Raw genomic sequence first — 18,429 nt, 5'->3', positions numbered from 1 at the left:
TGCCAAAATGTGCTTTATTGGTGATGACTAGTGTTCTGAGACTCCAGTTCATGCAAACTGTAGCTTATACAGCAGCAAATGCTGCTTGGAACAGCTATACATTCTTCCATCTAAATATCCAGAATAAGTTCCTGACAGAGCGGTTTCTCAGTGGAACAGGCTTCCTCGGGAGGTGGTGGGTTCTCCATCTTTGGAAATTTTTAAACAGAGGCTGGATATCCATCTGACAGAGAGGCTGATTCTGTGAAGGTTCAAGGGGGTGGCAGGTTACAGCGGATGAGCGATAGGATTGTGAGTGTCCTGCAAAGTGCAGGGGGTTGGACTAGATGACCTATGAGGTCCTTCCAACTCTATGATTCTGCTCAGTATTTCAGGCACATGGAAAAGTGCATTCCAAAGTTAATGAATTTCTAGTGATTCTTCTGGCAAGTAATTACAAGAGTGTGTGTAAAACTCAACATGTCATTCTCAAGCTGCCTAAAATATTACTATTCCAACTGATTATCAAATACTGCCCTCCCCTCAAAAATAAAGAACAGAATTTTCATCTTGTGTAAGTGAGATAATATGGAGGCTTTAATTCGTGGAATGACTGGGTTTATTTGAGGTCATAAACTGTTCAGTCTTTGCTCAGAGACCATTAAAGAACAATAGAATAGATAAAATTCACCTTAGGTGAAGTGACTGGTCAGACAAAAAACTGTTTTAATTATGGCTATGTCTTGGTTTACAACATTTCATGTTTTATTGTCTAATTTAGCATATGTATGTGGGTGATAGAGGGACGGTTTCTAAGGAAAGGGAGAGGCTGTGACTCAGTGGTAGAGCAGATGTTTGGCATCCTGAAGATCCTATTTTCAGTCGCTGGCATTTTCAGTTAAAATGCAGCTAGGAATAGGTGATGTGAAAGACTTCACATAAGACCCTGTAGAGCTGCCACCACTCTGAGTGAACAGCACAGACCTCGATGGACCAATGGTCTGATTCAGTTTCAGGCAGCTCCAGGTGTTCATCTTTTTAAAAGATGGCTGCAGTTGATCTGAATTTAAGGGTGCTCAGGGAGGGGCTAAGTGGTAGAGCATCTGTTTTGCATATAGAAGGTCCCAGTTCAATCCCTGCCTTCTTTACTTGAAAGGATCAGGTACTAGGTGATGGGGAAAGCTCTCTTTGAGACCTGGGGAGCTGCTGCCTGGCTTAGTAGACGAAGGTGCATGGCTGGTGCTAATACTGAGAAAAGCCAAGATACAATGGCAAAGTTCAGGGGTCTTCCATTTGGATATGTGTGAGGGAGTACACTTTCACCCAAATGTCATAAAATGATACCACTGTGCAGAGGTATTATTCCATAACTAGAAATAGAGCCCATTGCACGTTGAAATGCAATGGGCACTAGCGGGGGGGGGGGGGGCTGGAAGGGGCCAGGGCAGGCAGACTTTGCTGCCGCCCCGGTGCCCGGCGAGGAGATTCTGTGCATGTGGGCGGCGGAGGCTGGGCGGCGGAGGGGAGAGGGAAGCTGTTGGGGGAGGGCAGAGACAGCGGCGTGGCGTGGCCGCATACCTTGGGAGTCCCTGCGGTGGCAGGCAGCAGCAGCGAAGTCAGGGCCAGGCGTGGCCGCCTGTCGGCGGGGACATGGCTGGAGGGAGGCTCAAGCGCCGCCGCGGCAATCCCAGGGCGACCGTCAGAGGAAGATTGGGTTTGTGCTGCGGGCGGCGAGGTGGCTGGAAGGAGCAGGACCCGGGGGGGCACGGGGGAGGCGCACAGCCGCTGGGGCTTTCGGGGCATTGGGTGGGCACGTCAGGGCTCTGGGGTGAAGTTGGGTGGAAGGGCGGGAGCAGGAAGACGAGGAGGCTGCTTGAGGGAGGCAGGCCAGGGGGGGCCGCGGGGGAGGCAGGCACAGGGTCTGGCCGCAAACGCGGCAGTGGCTGGGGGAGTTGGCGCTGCGCTCCGATGGCAAGTGCAAGAGGGGTTCGGGTTCGATATGGCAGCGACAGGTGGGCTGACACGTGGAGAGGCCAATTGGGAGTCGCTTAGTGCCTCCCAGTTGCCCTCTCCGCGTGTCAGTCGGGAGGCAAGGGCCGAATCCGTGAATTTTGATCACGGACTCGGCCCACCCCAACCCCTCTTACTGCTTTATTAATAGGGAAAGATGATGATGCCTCCTTATACTGAAAGTCTCTAGGAATCCACTTTGGCTTATTGCAGGTATAACTCCTAGATCTACAAATGGTACATGCCAAGAAGAGGGGTGAAGACTGTCCTTTCTTTAAAAAGATACTGCAGACAGTGAGCGAGACAATGGAGTAGGGCATGGTTTGCCTTACTTGGGAGAAATGTGATGTGATTCATAGGTCCTTAACACCTCAATTAGGGATTGATTGACCTGTTCATCTGGGAGACTAGAGGGCAGTGTGTTGCATTGAAGATTTTTCTTGAGCGACTAGTAAAAAAAGAAAGATACAGATTTGGGGATTTGCGGGCTCTGTGAGAGTTGGAAGTCTATCCATTCGATTTTAAGAAAACTTTGTTCATTATACTGCTATGTTTTATATTTTGCACAAAATTATTGCCTTAGAAAAGAAAGTAAAAAATCGTTTCCTTAAAATGTGCAAGTTTTATTCCAAGTCTGGCCCACAGAGCCCATGAGCTAGAGGTTATCCAGGCACAAAGTGAGCTAGTCATCGGGGGTGATGAAGTAAGAGATGCCGGGGACTGCCAGCAATAGTTATTCTTTCCAGGGTCTGGCTCCCATGAGAGCTTCGGTCAGTCAGCTAAGGGCGGATGACTGTCAAGAGTACAGAAATGAAGTGCTGGAGATCTTGAGCAGTGACAAAGGCCTGCATATGGACTCTGTAACCTGGAACTGGTTTGAGTTGATGATTAAGGAAATGTCTCAGATTTTTGCCTGGTCCTGATTTGAGACACTGATTTAGCTAGGAAAAGAGCCATTTCTCTTTTTAAGAATGTGGGCTAAACTATAAACCCAAATGGGGATTTGCTCGCATGGGTGAGACAGACTCTCCAGTTTCAGTCACATGAAGCAGCGTTGAGAAGCCCTGACTTTCGGTCTGTTACTAACTTACCAAACCGTGGGGAACAATGTCCAAACATGCAAGATGATCTGTGTGCACCAAGTGGCCTCCCTGCTTTTAAACAACCTTCTTTTTGGTCGAGATGTTTGGGATCTGGATGAGAATACATTGCAATTTCAATTCCAATGGCTCTATCAGATGACCGGGTGCTGACATATTACCCAAATAAATTTAAAATAAGACTTTTGTCTCCTTGCTGCGGCAAACCCTGAGTTCACCTGATTTCGGTTCCTGGTCCATCCATTAAACGTTATGATTCGAAGAACTTGGGCTAGAATAGTGGTTCTAGAATAGTGGTCGGGACCCCATTTGGGGTTGCCTGGCCCCTTCCCCGGTGCCAGGTTGCTTGCTGCCATGGTGGCAGGCGGCAGCGTGTGGAGGCGGGTGGCGGTGGCAGGGAGGGTGGAAGCAGCGGCCAGTGCTGGCAGGAAAGTGCCCCCCTCCCCCCGCAGGTCCAAAGTTGCCTCATCCTGTCCAACTCCGTCTGGCAAGCCCCGCGTGCTCTGTAGCAGGGCCACTGCGGAACCCCCCCCTGTGGTTAAAAGAAGGGAGAAAGGAGAGAAGCGGCGATCCAAGGGAGCAAGATGCGCACCCAAGCCCAGCTCGGAGCGGGACAGCAAGCAATGTGGATGCAGTGGCAGCAGCTGCCCCCTCCCCTGGGCAGGGCCCTCACCCCCCTTCAGTCACCTCCTGTGGGGGGTTGCCCATGGCCACAGCTGGGGGGGCGGCGGAAGCTCCTCTGGCTGGGTCCCCACTGGACTTCGACGCCGAAGTTGGGGTCACGGTGAAGAAAAGGTTGAGAACCACTGGGCTAGAAGGCTGCGGCCAGTGAATGGGGTTGCTGATTTCCCCAGACATTTTGACTTATAAGTTTAAATATGGCCGAGTAGTTGAGTCCTGTTTGTGGGGCAGAATGCAACCAATGTGACTTATTCAAAAGCCCTACAATTTTTGTGATTCTTATTTTCCCCCATTATTGGTAGAATTTGATACTTGGAAGTACACTGAAACTGATTTGGGATATCATTTGACCTGTAAAGGTAAAGGTATCCCCTGTGCAAGCACTGGATCATGTCTGACCCTTGGGGTGACACCCTCCAGCGTTTTCATGGCAGACTCAATATGGGGTGGTTTGCCAGTGCCTTCCCCAGTCATTACCATTTACCCCCCAGCAAGCTGGGTACTCATTTTACCGACCTCAGAAGGATGGAAGGCTGAGTCAACCTTGAGCCGGCTGCTGGGATTGAACTCCCAGCCTCATGGGCAGAGCTTTCAGACTGCATGACTGCTGCCTTACCACTCTGCGCCACAAGAGGCTCTCATTTGACATGTACAGTACTTTAAATCCAACGAATCCACCTTGATTTTAGTGATGCTGCATTCTGCCAAACAAAGCTGTGTAGCTGAAACTCAGCTCTGGACCAATGTTTCGTTATTCTGATATTTCTTTGTTCTGAGGTGTTTATGGGGATTTTGGATTGGGGGGGACTGAGAATAAATAAAACTAGAAATCATAGAATCATAGAGTTGGAAGGGGCCATACAGGCCATCTAGTCCAACCCCCTGCTCAATGCAGGATCAGCCCAAAGCATCCCAAAGCATGTGGGATTGAGTCTCTTCCCCCCCCCCATCTCCTTTTGTTCTTAATACGTAGCCTCTGTAGGCTGTGACTGGGAGTGGCAGAGGTGAGGTGGTGCTGCCAGTTATTTTCTGCAGACTTATGTTCCCCTCCTCAGCTTCTTTTCCCTGGATCAAGAAAAAGGATTCAGAGATCCAATTTCTCCCCCACTTACAAGGGAGACAACCATTTGAGGAGTCTTGGGAATGGGTGGAACATACTGTCACCCTTGCTGCTATCCAATTCTACCCATGGCTGCTTTTCTAAAACCCAGGACATGGTTGGAGATGAGGGAAGGAGGAGTCCTTGAGTTCAATAAGGAAACACCAAATTATGATTTCTTGCTATTTATAGTTTTTCCATTCTTTGTGGCAATGATGGCTTTAATATTTTTGGCTCCTGTAGTAATTCAGTGTATATAAAACTGCAGGTGTTATATCTAATCTTCCAATGAAAGTGATTTCTCTTTAAAATGTATAGAAAAATGAATGTCTAACAGGGTGAATAATTTCAATTGAGTAGCCGTGTTGGTCTGAAGTAGAGTGAATAATGTGAATTTTCTTTCTGAGGTTGTGACCTAATGCAGTCTCATTCAGAGCTTCTGGTGGTTGTTGTTTTTTTTTTTAATCGTTGAACATGCCTCACTAAAAGTCATGACTTCTGCTTCCTTACAATGCTGCGATTTCCTGGAACTTAAGCAATGACCTATAATTCTGTTGACACAGTCTTCTTATGTTAAGAGTTTGGGAAAATCCTTGCCAACTGAATTCCTATCTGCTGACTGCGAATATCAGATAGGGAGAGAAGAGGATAAAGCTATTCGTAAGAACCTTGAGCAACCTCTAGCTATTGTTTTATGAGCCTTGTATTTTTAACAAAGCATGTTTATTCTGCCTTCTGATTAATATTTTGGGTATTCGAATGAAGTGTGATCACTTAGTGTAGGCTTTCTCAACCAGGGTTTTATGAAACCCTGGAGTTTCCCGAATGGGTGGAAGTTAATTAATTTTTAAATATATATCTTTAAAATTTGTTATTGGGTGATAGGACCATATATGGTCTTGTCAACTCCCCCCCCCCTAAAAAAGGCCAATGATGCTTCTGGACTAGAAAGAGAGGGGCACTGGATGGGCATGTACACAGCTATGCTTCCCAACCACAATTGCACTACTTCTGGGGTTTCTTGAAGCCTGAAGAATGTTTCAGGGGTTTCTCAACAGTAAAAATGTTGAGAAAGGTAGACCGAGTGTTTAATACATAAGAGCTAATACTAGCTAATACTCCTCCTCCTGATGGATGACTTCCTTGATTCTCCCCCAGAAGCATTAGCCATCTGCCTGGAAGAAGTGACAGAATGGCTCAAGCAGAGTCGTCTGAAGCTCAGTCCTTCAAATATGGAGGTCCTATGGCTGGGCAGGAAGGGACCATGTGAGGAAGTGAGTCTGCCAAACCTGGATGGTATGCAGCTATCAGTGGATCACTCCACCAGGAACCTGGCTGTGATCCTGGATGCTTCCCTCTCAGTGGAAGCATGAGTAGCATGGCTGGCATTCTACCACCGCCAAGCCAAACTATTATCACCCTACTTGGCCCCAGAACACATAGCTACAGTGATCCATGCAACAGGCACCTCTGGACTGGACTTCTACAACTCGCTCTACGCAGGCCTGCCCTTAGTCTTGATCTGGAAACTACAGTTTGTCCAAATCGCAGTGGCAAGGGTCCTTACAGCAACACCATGGAGGACCCACATTTGGCCCATCCTCCAACAACTGCAGTGGCTACCAGTCGAATTCCAGATCAGGCTAAAGATTCTGGTAATCACCTTCAAGGCCATGCAGTCAGGGCCCAGTGTCCTTGAGGGACTGCCTTTCTGCCTACACTCCTCAAAGAGCATTGCGCTCCGCCATCTCCAACTGGCTAGTTATCCTTGGCCCCAAGGAAGCCTGCTTGACCTCAATCAGGACCAGAGCCTTCTCTGTCCTGCCCCCCACCAGATGGAATGAGCTCCCAGAGGAGATCAGGGCTCTAATGGAACTAAAACAGTTCCGCAGGGCCTGTAAAATGGATCTCCTCTGCCAGGCATTTGGTTGAGGTCGACTGGGACCCAAAACACCCACTTGGCCCCTGAACCTCCCTCCCAGGAATCCATGCACCTGACTCAAACCATGGACCTGTTTGATTGTTGCTCTGTTGGACAGTTATTCTTCTGTTGTTGCTATTTTCATTACCATTGCTGTTGTTTTTATTCAATGTAAAAAACTGAGTTTGATATATAGTTCCTTTACATTTCACGTGAACTGTCCTGAGCCACAGGGGAGGGCGGTATACAAATTAAATAAATAAATAGTTGGTTTGTATGAAGCCATTCATTTCAAAGACTTGAAGGATGCAAGTTTTCTGAATATATATTTTCTGGAATATATAATCTATGTACTCTTGAATACAGGCTGTTCAATACTGTAAGGAAGAATTAATGTGACTCAAACTGAAGTCACTTCCAGAAAAAGTAAGCCCTTAACTTAAATTCCCCATTGTTAACTCTGCTGAACTCATTTGTTGATTATTTATTGATTCTTTAAAGGATTGCAGCTTAACCATCCATGTTAAAAAGATGGCAAGGTAACTCAGAATCAGTAGCACCAGACAGTTGATGATGGCACAAGTTTTTTCATAACAAATTTGCTTTCCTAGGCGCATTCCATATAGAAAAGACAGTAGTTAGGAGTATGTGTATCTGTGCTGTAGTGATTAGTGTATGGCAGATAGGTTATGTCAGCATCTTTGTTATCGCTGAGCAACTCTGGTCAGTGCCTGTAGAGAAACCATATCTATCTCACCTTGAGTTTATGATGGAGTAAGTACAGGATGATTGCATATTGGAGGAGAAACATTAACATAATGAACCACGTGGATCGTGATATAAAAACCACATTTGAGACCTGTAATAAGTTGGAGAAGGGCACAGCTCCATGGTAGAACATCTGCTTGGCATGCAGAAGGTTCCAGGTTCAATCCTGGGCATCTCCAGTTAAAAGAATCAGGTTGTGGGTAATGTGGAAGGCCTCTAGTGTGTGTGTGTGTGTACTCTGCTCTTGTTGAAGCAGTACAAAAATTAGTGACAAATTTTTGCATTTTGGGAAGACAGATCATGTTCTCCAGAGACTGGTTTATGACTAGAAATGAATTTTGTCGAACAACTGGATTCCTTTGTAGCCAGTCAAGCTCTTTAATGCAGTTGGTATGGCTTAGGAGTAAAGGCTTCTCAGTAACGAAGCATATGAATTCTGATTGAGCAAAGGACATTGTGCACAAACCCTAGGGGAGCCGTAAAAACATAGAATCTATTTGCTTGAGCAGTAGAAATGTTTACTCTTTATTTTGAGAGAGAAATTTCTGACTAGGGTTGCTAAGGGGAATAATGCCTAAACGCTTGTAAGAATGCAACATCAAAAATGCAGCCAAGCACATCTCCAGTGCCCTCTCTAGGATATTCTTTATATCTTTTTAAAAGTTATGCACACTACAGATCTTGCATATTTCTACAAAACTTAACAGAGGGAGAGGAGAAAAGAATGGCGGGCTATCGATGCATGCACAAAGAACAAACAGTTTTGACTTGCATATGTTTCATCTGGAGTAATTGCTTAAAACTTATCCCAAAGGTTTGATGGAAGATATTGGTGTAGATTATGGGTGTGAAAAAAGTGTGTGTGTGGGGGTGGGGAGGCCTATATAGCTATATGAGCCCTTGCCAGCAGCAAATGCTGGCACGGGCTCATGGGAACTGTAGTCCATGGACATCTGGAGGGCCGCAGTTTGACTACCCTTGCTGTAAAGGTATTTACTGAGAGGCTTTCAGATGCAGATCATCACAAAGGAAGAATTGTCTAAGAATGTTATTTGGGGAGGGGGGTGGAGTCCTAGATATTACTTATAGCTTGGCCTCAACCGAATGTACAGTGGAAGAGCTCAGTCTTACAGGCTCTGCAGAACTCAATGAGGTAGGGTGAAGAGTCAAAGGAACTGACAAGAACAGAAAGTAAAATAAAATAAAGAAGAGGTACTTTCGTAATGTATGTGACGTCTGCATTTTAGAAATATGTCTCCATTACCTCAAAATGCCATTGTCTTCTCAGAAGTTATTGTGTTCAGGAAAGGGAAAGGAATGACTACATTTTTGTCCAAGTAGTAAATAGATGGGCTTCTCCCTTTTTGAAATAGGTGCTTCGTGACCAGGGCAGAGCTGTGGTTGGCAGGAGGATCTCAGAGAACAGCTTTTCATCAGAGGACCTTGACTTCGGTTCCGGAGAAAGAAACCACAATGCCTCAGGTAGGCAAGATTCAGTATTACTTAGCTGGAATATTATGCTGCCTGCTCTAGGTTTAGAAGCATTCATTCATTCATTCATTCATTCATTCATTCATTTGGATTTTTATATCGCCCATTCTTTGCAGCTCTGGGCAGTTTAAGGCAGTGGTTCTCAGCCTGGGTGTTGGGACCCCTTTGGGGGTCGAATGACCCTTTCACGGGGGTTGCGGCAAGGTGAGAAGCCTGGCCAGGGTGTGTGTGGGTGCTGCCACTGTTGCTGCTCCTCCTGAAGATGCCCACCAATTTATAACCAATTTATAGGTTTAGGAGAAAGTAGCGTATGCAGCACAAGGCTGTGCCCCGTATCCCCGTCCCGGCGAGGCGGCTAGCTAGTAGTATGTGGTCAACCACATTGAGCGTGGCTGACAGATCTAACAGAACTAACACAGCTGAGCTGCCCTGATCCAGCTGGCGACAATCATGAACAATGGATCTTTGAATTCTGTCCACTATGCCAATGGTCAGTTTCGATTTAATTTCTGTGAAGGAACACTTGCATAATTTTATGGTTGGGGTCACCATAACACGAGGAACTGTATTAAAGGGTCGCAGCATTAGGAAGGTTGAGAACCACTGCTTTAAGGACATCCCCTCACTCTACACACTTAGACGTGGATGTTGACAGCTGTAATGTGCCTTGCTGCTTACACCTTAGATAGGACAGAGTTGGCAGGTATATGCTGATGTAATTACTTATGGTCTTTACTGCTGCAAGTAATGTATCTTGTCTTTTTGGTAATGTGCGCTGTTGGGAAGCTACTTTAGTCCCTGAACTCCTAAAACACACCCAAGTATATACATGAGATTTTAAAGATTAGCATGGCTCTGTCGCGTTAGAATCATAGAATGATAGAGTTTGAAGGGACCTCCAGGGTCATCTTGTCCAACCCCCTGCACAACGCAGGAACTCATAACTACCTGCCCACCCACAGTGACCCCAATTTCATGCCCAAGTGATCCCCCACACCAAACATTTCCAGAATTCAGCCTGGCCTGGAGGAAATTTACCTACCATCCCAAGGAAGGGCCGTAAGAGACAAACACTGACACATTACAGGGAGTGCTGTGAGTTCACACCATTCACAGGCTTGTGTTGCCTCCATGCCACATGAAATATTGCATATATGGCAATATTTATTTATTATTTAAATTTATATACCGCTGTTCCCGATTGGGCTCACGGCGGTTCACACAATAAAAGAATAAAAGCACAACAAAACCCCTAAAAACCCGTAATTATGATTACTAATGGTGACAAGACGGCAAGCGAAAAAACTGTGAGCACAAGTTTTGAGAAGCAGCAGATTACATTTTTATGGAACCTCGCTGAGGGCAATCCACCTCCCATTTTAAGTTGTTCAACTGTTCCCCGTGTTGGCAGGTGAACTGAGAACTCCGACATGCACCAAGCACTCCTTGACAGTGCTCTGTTGGCTGTACAAATTTTGGAGTAACAAAAAAGCCTCAGCGCTGTTTTCTCGCAGCTTGCCGGTGATGCTGTGCTGCCAGCAATTCCACTATCCCAAATGAAGTGATGCAAGCAAAAAGAAGGGGGAGGGGAGCAGAAACCTGCTTTCATTTTTTTTAGGGTGGACATGTGATTGTTTTCTCAGTAGGAGATAACATGAAATTAGGGCATGACCTGTTGCAACTGTGGCACGATTCAGCTTGGGTTACAGTCAATCCTGTTAAATAGCACTGGGAAAATGTAAAACCTAACCCAGCCTGACTAGCCCAGTCTAGCCAAAGCTTAGAAGCGAAGTAGGGTCACCCAGAGTTAGTGTTTGGAAGGGAGAGACCCCAAGGAAGACTGGGGCTGCTATGTAGATGAAGGCAGCGGCAAACCACCCGGGCTCCTCTCTTGCTTTGAAAAGCCTCATGATCCTGAGGTTGTCATGAGTCTGCTGCATCTTGATGGTACTCTGTAATTTAGTGGGTAACGCAGGGGACGTGAAGTGAAGGTAACTCCTGCTGCAGTCTGTGCCTCCTCCTCCTTTCCCAGTGCTTCTTCTAAAAGCTGTTTGCTGCCAGCTGGGATCCCAGACAGGAGCAGAACCTAACAAGTGGTTTGGGAGGCAAAAGCTCTGGTAACAAGGGCTCATCCCCCGCTCCGTGCTTGCCGATGCAATTTGGTTAGAAGGGATTAGGCAGTGGCCTAGCCTTGCTAAAGAAGCCTGCTGCTATCACATCCACTTTGATCCTTGGTTGGCAGAGGAAGCTGTGGAACCTTGAAAACTGATCTCCTCCTAATCCCTTTAGGTGTCATAATCCTATCTGGTCCAGGAGGGAGGGGTTTTAACCCTTCTGGTGGCTCTCTGCAGCCTCTCTTGTTTAAATAAGTAGTCCTGCCAAAATGTTGATTCAGTCTTTTCTGAAGGCAAATGCCGCTGTCTGCCTTGTTCTAGGTCATCCTTTATGCATCTCTCCGACACTTAGCCCAGAGAGCAGGAAAACCCAGGAGGCGCCTCGCTTGTCGGAAACGTCAGTCAAGGATAGACTTGCTAAGTACCAGGCAGCCGTGTCCAAGCAGGGCAACTCCAGCAGTCAGTTGGTAGGTTCCTTTTTGTTTCCCCTTCTAAGTCTCTGGCTGCTGCTTTCCCAGAGCCCTCTGCCTTCGAGATGTTTCTAAGGTCACCTGGCTTGTTAAAAGGTCGATTGTGGGTCGAAGGAAGCAAGATAACTCACCTATGTTTTTGTGACTGTGATGAGGGCAGTGGGAGGGTCTCCCGTTCCTCCTTGGAGAAGAGGTCTATTCGATGTTCTAGGGCTACTGAACAAACTCTTCCATGTGCTCCTGGAATGCTGCTGTCTATGGGCATGCGTACAGCACCCTGCCTCTGTATACAACAGGTGCTTGCCCTTGCTAACCTGCTGGAAGCTGAGGGGAAGCTGGGGCTAAAATGTGATGGGACTTGCCCCAAAGGTGATGTGACTTGTCCAACCCAACCCCTTTCTCTTCCTGCTCCCAGCTTCCTGGTTCATTGGCAGGCACTTTAAATACTTCTCTTTCCCCTTCTAGCTATTTGTGTTACCTCAGTATGCTAATGCTGTTCTGTTGTGCTTGATCTGTATTTGCTTAATGCACATTTGAATAGGAGCCATGAAGCTGGCAAATGCAGAGCAGGCTTTGGAAGGAAAGACCTACCCTTTTCACTTCACTGTAGGAATGATGTGATCCAATCCTAGAGGGCTATGTCAGCCTTGTGTTGGTGCTCAATAGTGGAGGCATATTTTCTTACTCTGTGACTGTTTAACAGTAGAGTATCTGAGAGCAAGAATCGTCATGTGCTTTCTGCAAGGAGACAAACAGAGAGCCTGTATAGGGCGATTGTGCATCAGGTGACTGGGTAACTCATGTTGCCTTTGCCATAAAATTGGGGCAGCATTAGCCGTAGAAGATGATTGACCACAGAAAGACCAGAATGGTAAATCATGCAGAGATACAGTAGGCAAGCCCTTCTGTTAGAAGGAATGTCCACTATAAGCCTTTAATAGTGTTCTTTGCACAGCCCAGTACAGTACCTCCACCATAGCCAAACTGATGTAATAGAAGCGAGTTAACTAATATACTGGAGGCTCATCTTAGGCCTCTCAGATGTGTCATGAATGGAACTGTCTGCTCCTTGCTATTGCACCAGGATCTGTCCACACCATCTGCAGTTCTTCTGCTCCATTTCAGTAATTGAAAGGAATTTAATGAGTAATTGCACCTTGTGTAACAATCTGCTTAAGTGCTAAGGGCCAGCGCTAAAGCTCGCCTTTCTTCGCTTCTACATTCCAGTTTCCTAGCTTTGTCTACTCCAATGACAGGTGTCAGCAGTTTTCCTGGCTTCTAAGGGGCAAGTAAGCTAATGGACAGCTGCTTATTACACGAGCATGCCTAATGCTGTTGCTGATGCTGTTGAAGTGAAATGTCCTGTTCCTTTAAGAGAGGCTTAATGCGTGGGAATGAGCAGCTAAAGCTTTTGATGGCATGGAAGTAAATAACATTACCTAGTAAATAACATCCTGTTAAGCCCATATTAAAGGAACAGGACACTTTTCACCCAGGCTTGAAACCCTTAAATTTCCTAGGCTATAATATTGGCAAGCACCATGTGCCCTGGCTTAGAAGAATGCATTAAATGGTAACCTAGGTGGATGCTTGTTCTAAGGGAAGAGCACCATTAGCAAATAGACTGTTTGGAGTACAGTGGCCAGGTCTGAATTGCTTTCTCTGTCTACCTTTTGTAGAAGAAGAGTTGGTTTTTATATGCCACTTTTCTCTACCCGAAGGAGTCTCAAAGCGGCTTGTAATCGCCGTCCCTTTCCTCTCCCCACAACAGACACCCTGTGAGGGAGGGGAGGCTAAGAGAGCTCTGACAGGACTGCTCAGACAGAAAAGAGTTATCAGTGCTGTGACTAGCCCAAGGTCACCCAGCTGGATGCATGAGGGGGAGCGGGGAATCAAACCAGGCTCGCCAGATTAGAAGTCCATGCTCCTAACCACTACACCAAGCTGGCTCATTTTAGCTGACCCTTCTCTCAACCCTGTCTGCCCTGGCAGGTTTCCAGGAGCATGCTCGCTCTGAGAAGGGGGGCCCAAGCATGGGGGCAAACATTTAGCATTATAATAACATCACTAGTAAGATTCACATTTTGTAGAGTATTAGGTTCCTGAGGGTTAGCTGTGTTAATTGAGTTCAGCAAAATTAAGTCCAGTGGTACCTTAAAGGCTAACAGTTTTCCGTACCATAAGTTTTTGCGAGTGAGAACTTATTTCATGCTTACTTCAGATTCTGTGAGCTCTGTTTCACAGAAAGCTTGTGCTGGAATAATTTGTTTTCATTGTTAAAGTACCGGTGTACTTATTATTATTATTATTATACTTTTATTTCTAGGCTGCCCCTCTCTAGCAGCAGTTTTGGGGCAATGGACAGCAGCTAACTTCATACGAAATATACAACCATACACATTTAAAACAATTAATTAGACAAGCAAAGCAAACAGAAAAACATGCATTGTCACTAGAAACCTGGGGACAGGTGACTCGACATTTCAGCCCATGTCTAGATCGAGAGGGGGGCAGGGGGGCCATTTAGATGTCGGTCAGTCTGTTTAATTTTGCTACAGTATGGTGGCGCCTAGTTTGGGAGCAAATGATACGGGTTGCTTTTGTTTTGTTTTTTAAAGAACGCCGTGTGTGGTCCCCCTTCCCCAGCTGTCAAAGGAGAGTGAACTTAAAAAAGAAAAATCCAGTGGGACTAAAATGAAACATGCCACGGTCCTTTAATTTTTCCTACTTTTAGTCTGTTCTCTGCAAGATGATATTGCTTCAGTAATCTCCTCACTTGACAGAAGATTATCTTACAAAAGGCATGTGCGCACATACAAAGGGATGCATGCTTCTTTGGTGACCTGAATGCTAATTTGTCTTGAAGCCCAACAGCTGGTTTGGGTCACAGTGCAGTAGATATTTCTCTTGTGGTGTTCCTAGTGAGTAATGTCTGGCAATTTTAAAAGATTCTAGAGGTAAGTAGAAAACGTTTTGATGTGGTGGAGCTTTGAGGCCCAACCAGATGTGCGTGGAGAGTCCAGCGTCTGGGGCACCCAGCATCTTCTCTTGGTTCAGTGTGAAGTTCTGCGTCCTGTGGGGAGCTACTCAGGGCTGCATTCTCTCCTTCCCACTGGGCTCTTCTAGAATCGATTATGCTGCCCGTGTCTTCTAGAAAAGCCCAACACAACATTCTCTGTCCCTTTCAGTTGGGTGTTCATAGGGCGTGAAGGAGGCAATGGGTCAATGGCAGCCCCCCCCAGAATTAACACATTTTAGCTCGATACCCCTATTGGTGTCTTGCCTAAACACACAAAGATGACTTCTACAGAATCAAACCAATAGTACATTAAGGACAGTGTTGTCTATCACAGGGGTAGTCAACCTGTGGTCCTCCAGATGTTTATGGACTACAATTCCCATGAGCCCCTGCCAGCATTTGCTGGCAGGGGCTCATGGTAATTGTAGTCCATGGACATCTGGAGGACCACCGGTTGACTACCCCTGCTCTAAGCCACAGGACAGGGAAGGGAAAACTGTGGATCTTCAGATGTCCATGGACTACAGTTACCACAGGTTGACTACCCCTGGTCTATCAGACTGGCAGTGAATCTCCTGGGATCAAGCATAAGCCTTGCACATTACCTCATCCCACTTACTGGAGGTGCTTGGGGTTGAGCCTGGGACTTTCTGCAAGCAAAGCAGAGGCTCTGCCATGAAGCCCTATAGCCCGTTCCCCGGTGGGCCAAGCAGTTCCCTATTACGTAGGAGGGATCGTATAGCTCTTCTGGAGCTTGGCACCAACCCCCGAAACAAGGGCTTGGCACTGAAATAATCTTTTTGTTAGATATTTATGGCTTTATCAGACATGAGGTAGCTCAAGGCTGCTTCTGGCAATGGGCGCTCAGTAACGAAGGCATCGTTGTGCTTCCCCTTCTCCAGCAGTGGAGCTTACAGTGTCCTCCTTTAAAAAGAGGGAGAACAGGCATGTCCTCATTGTGGCACGGCTCCCTGCATTCACATTTGTGAAAGTTACTGGTGTACCCCATCAAGGCTACCAAAGCACTAAAAGGAAAGCGGGTTCCATTGCTGAAAAGTCAGCATGACCTGTATTACCCTTAAAAGCAAACACCATAAAAGTTTATCATGCACTCATGGGTAATGGTGGCTGTTGGTTAATCAAATGTGCTAGATACTCAGACTTATTGCTGTACTCTGCCCAATACCAGAGTCAAATGCAGCAGCCGAGCCATTGGGAGTGCCATGGCGACAGCCCCCATGCCTGGCAGGACTCCCGCTCCCCCCCTCCCCAGCCGTGGAGCCACCCTGCAGAGCGGACAGCTATCTAGGAACCCTTCACTAGAGCTGGCTCCCAACAGCTTGAGGCAGTGTGGAGGAGAAGGAGGTGCTTAAGGTTGATGTCGTCTGGTAGCACCCTCGGTCACAAGCCAGACCATGTCTGGAGGAATCAAGCAGGGGAGGTGGGAGTGGGCGCCACCAGTTCCTGTAGAAGCAGGGGTATGGTGGCTGTGGGGGAGGAGCTTGTCCTTTGTCTAATGCCAGTTAACTCTGCCAGCTTGGTAAAGTGGTTAGGACTGCGGACTTCTAATCTGGTGAGCCGGGTTTGATTCTGCACTCCCCCACATGCAGCCAGCTGGGTGACCTTGGGCTCGCCACAGCACTGAAAAAGCTGTTCTGTCCAAGCAGTAATCTCAGGGCTCTCTCAGCCTCACCCACCTCAGAGGGTGTCTGTTATGGGGAGAGGAAAGGGAAGGCGATTGTAAGACGCTTTGAGACTCCTTTGGGTAGAGGGAAGTGGCATATAAGAACCAACTCTTCTTCTTCCTTCTGCTTCTTCAAGCATCAAATAAAGCTTTTGCTGTATAGAAGAACATTGTTTTGAGTACCAGTGTCACCTTTAAGACTGACAGTTTTATTCTGGATATATCAGCTTTTGTGTTGGTCTTAAAGGTGCCATTGGAGCCCAACTTTGTTCTTCTTATTCAGACAACATGACTGCCTACCTGAAGATAACAGAATGTTATGGTTTTGGATGGTCGGGATTTCCTCTCTCTGTCTCTCTCTCTGGGAGGAGGGGGGGGAGACTTTCGTAATACCCGATCTCATTTCCCCCTTCTTTTTTCTCTGTGTTTTATAGCAGGGGTAGTCAACCTGTGGTCCTCCAGATGTCCATGGTCCCCATCCTTTCTGAGGCTGGGGACCGGCAGGGCATCGGGCTGCGCCCGCGCAGGCTGCGCCCCGCACATTGCGCATGCGTGAATGCGCCATGCGCGGGCACGGCCTGCATGGGCGCGGCACGGCCCTGATTCCCTCTCCCCGCCCTCCTGCAGTAAGAAGCTTCCCGGGCCGCAAGCTTGCGGCCTGGGAAGTTTTTTACTGCGGGGGGGGCGGGGAGAGGGAGCCGCGGCCCGGCGCCATGGCCTTAGCGGCCCGGCACCGGGCCACGGCCCGCAGGTTGGGGACCACTGATCTGGAGGACTACAGGTTGACTACCCCTGTTCTATAGTATGTACCACTCTCAAACTCTCAAACTTTCTGTATGGACCATAATATGCAAAATTGAAGTGCTTTGTCATTCTGTAGAATGAGATTCGAACCCATGAAAATGAAGTCAAGTCTTATAGTTGTGAACTGAAAGAAAATTGGCCTCCAAGCTCTGAAGATTTCTTTCCACAGCAGGATGGGGAGAAGGTAAGCAATGGTTGTCTTGGCTGAACATCAAAACAACTTAATTTGGAACGGAACTGCTTGGAAAAGTACACCCAGAATGCCATAAAACCACAGCATCTGGAAACTGAATTTTATCTCCTGATGCAAATGGTTTGCAGGCTATTTCTAAGGTTCTCTTTTTAGGTTCATGGGAAACAGAACTGAATTTTAGAGTTAGGTTTATCTGTGGAGTGCACTAACCAAGATTCATACATAGTCCACCAGGAGATTTTCCTGTATAAACTCTACTGAAAACAATCAGAATATCTACTTGCCTCTTGTAACGAGGATTCTTGGGAACTTTCTAACAGATAATGTCCGTTCATCAGCTTTGAGCAAGTCATGGAAACCGTTGTTTCCTGATCATATATTTTTTAAAAACCTTTGCCCCATTTTGTTGTTACATGGTTGTTTTCTAATTGGATTTTATTGAAAATGGGGTATCTTCAGATGGAAACATGCTGTACCAATGCAAGAGACTTGCAGGATGGCATAACGTGTGTTTAGTGTAGCTTAAGGTTGGAAAAACTGAGTAATGTCCTGTTCTTCTTGCCCTGCACAATTTTAACTTTTAAGGGGCAGACACTGTGGCTGCAGTCCAGTGTGCACATAAGCTGCTTAAACTTTGAAAGTGACTGGGATCTAAACAGATTAACCATGTGTAGAATTCATTGTAAAATGTGGTTTTCCCCCCTCCCATTTAATGGCATGTTCCCTAGGGTGCAATAATCATGTCCCCCCCCCCCCCCCCATTTAACCAGTAGTGGTATAAGAACGTTCCTTTCCTATAACAAGCAGTACAGCTTGTTCCATTGAGCCTCCTGGTTTTTCTATTCAGTCTTTTGCTGCCTTGTCATCCCCCCCCCCCCCATTTTCAGCATCTTTTGCAAAATGAAACTGTGTATCAGTATTGTCTGAGCTGAGTAACTGAAGCCCAGCTGCCCTATAGCTGTTGAAAACGGTTCCCAAGTTTCAAAAGCCACTTTTTTGGAGCCATTGACGTGTGTTGGCCTAACTCCTGGACAGCTGTCAGCAGCTTCCTGCTTCTGCCTTGGGCAAACCACTGCACTCCCAGGCAGTTGTAACC

The 18,429-nt window shown here is 46.8% G+C and overlaps 1 protein-coding gene across 3 annotated transcripts in view; it reads left to right on the top strand.

The window, feature by feature from the left end:
* Positions 1-18,429, top strand: part of LIMA1 (LIM domain and actin binding 1) — a 70,954-nt gene that overhangs the window by 39,636 nt on the left and 12,889 nt on the right. For all 3 annotated transcript variants that reach the window (XM_077328632.1, XM_077328634.1, XM_077328633.1), the window contains exons 5-7: positions 8,932-9,040; positions 11,485-11,630; positions 17,217-17,324. In XM_077328632.1, coding sequence (XP_077184747.1) covers positions 8,932-9,040; positions 11,485-11,630; positions 17,217-17,324 — 363 coding nt within the window. The remainder of the gene's footprint in view (positions 1-8,931; positions 9,041-11,484; positions 11,631-17,216; positions 17,325-18,429) is intronic.

This window comes from Paroedura picta, chromosome 3 (genome assembly GCF_049243985.1).
Source record: "Paroedura picta isolate Pp20150507F chromosome 3, Ppicta_v3.0, whole genome shotgun sequence".
In the NCBI taxonomy this organism is placed as follows: Eukaryota; Metazoa; Chordata; class Lepidosauria; order Squamata; family Gekkonidae; genus Paroedura; species Paroedura picta.
Note: the sequence above shows the minus strand (reverse complement) of the source record. Positions and strands in the feature narration are given on the sequence as shown.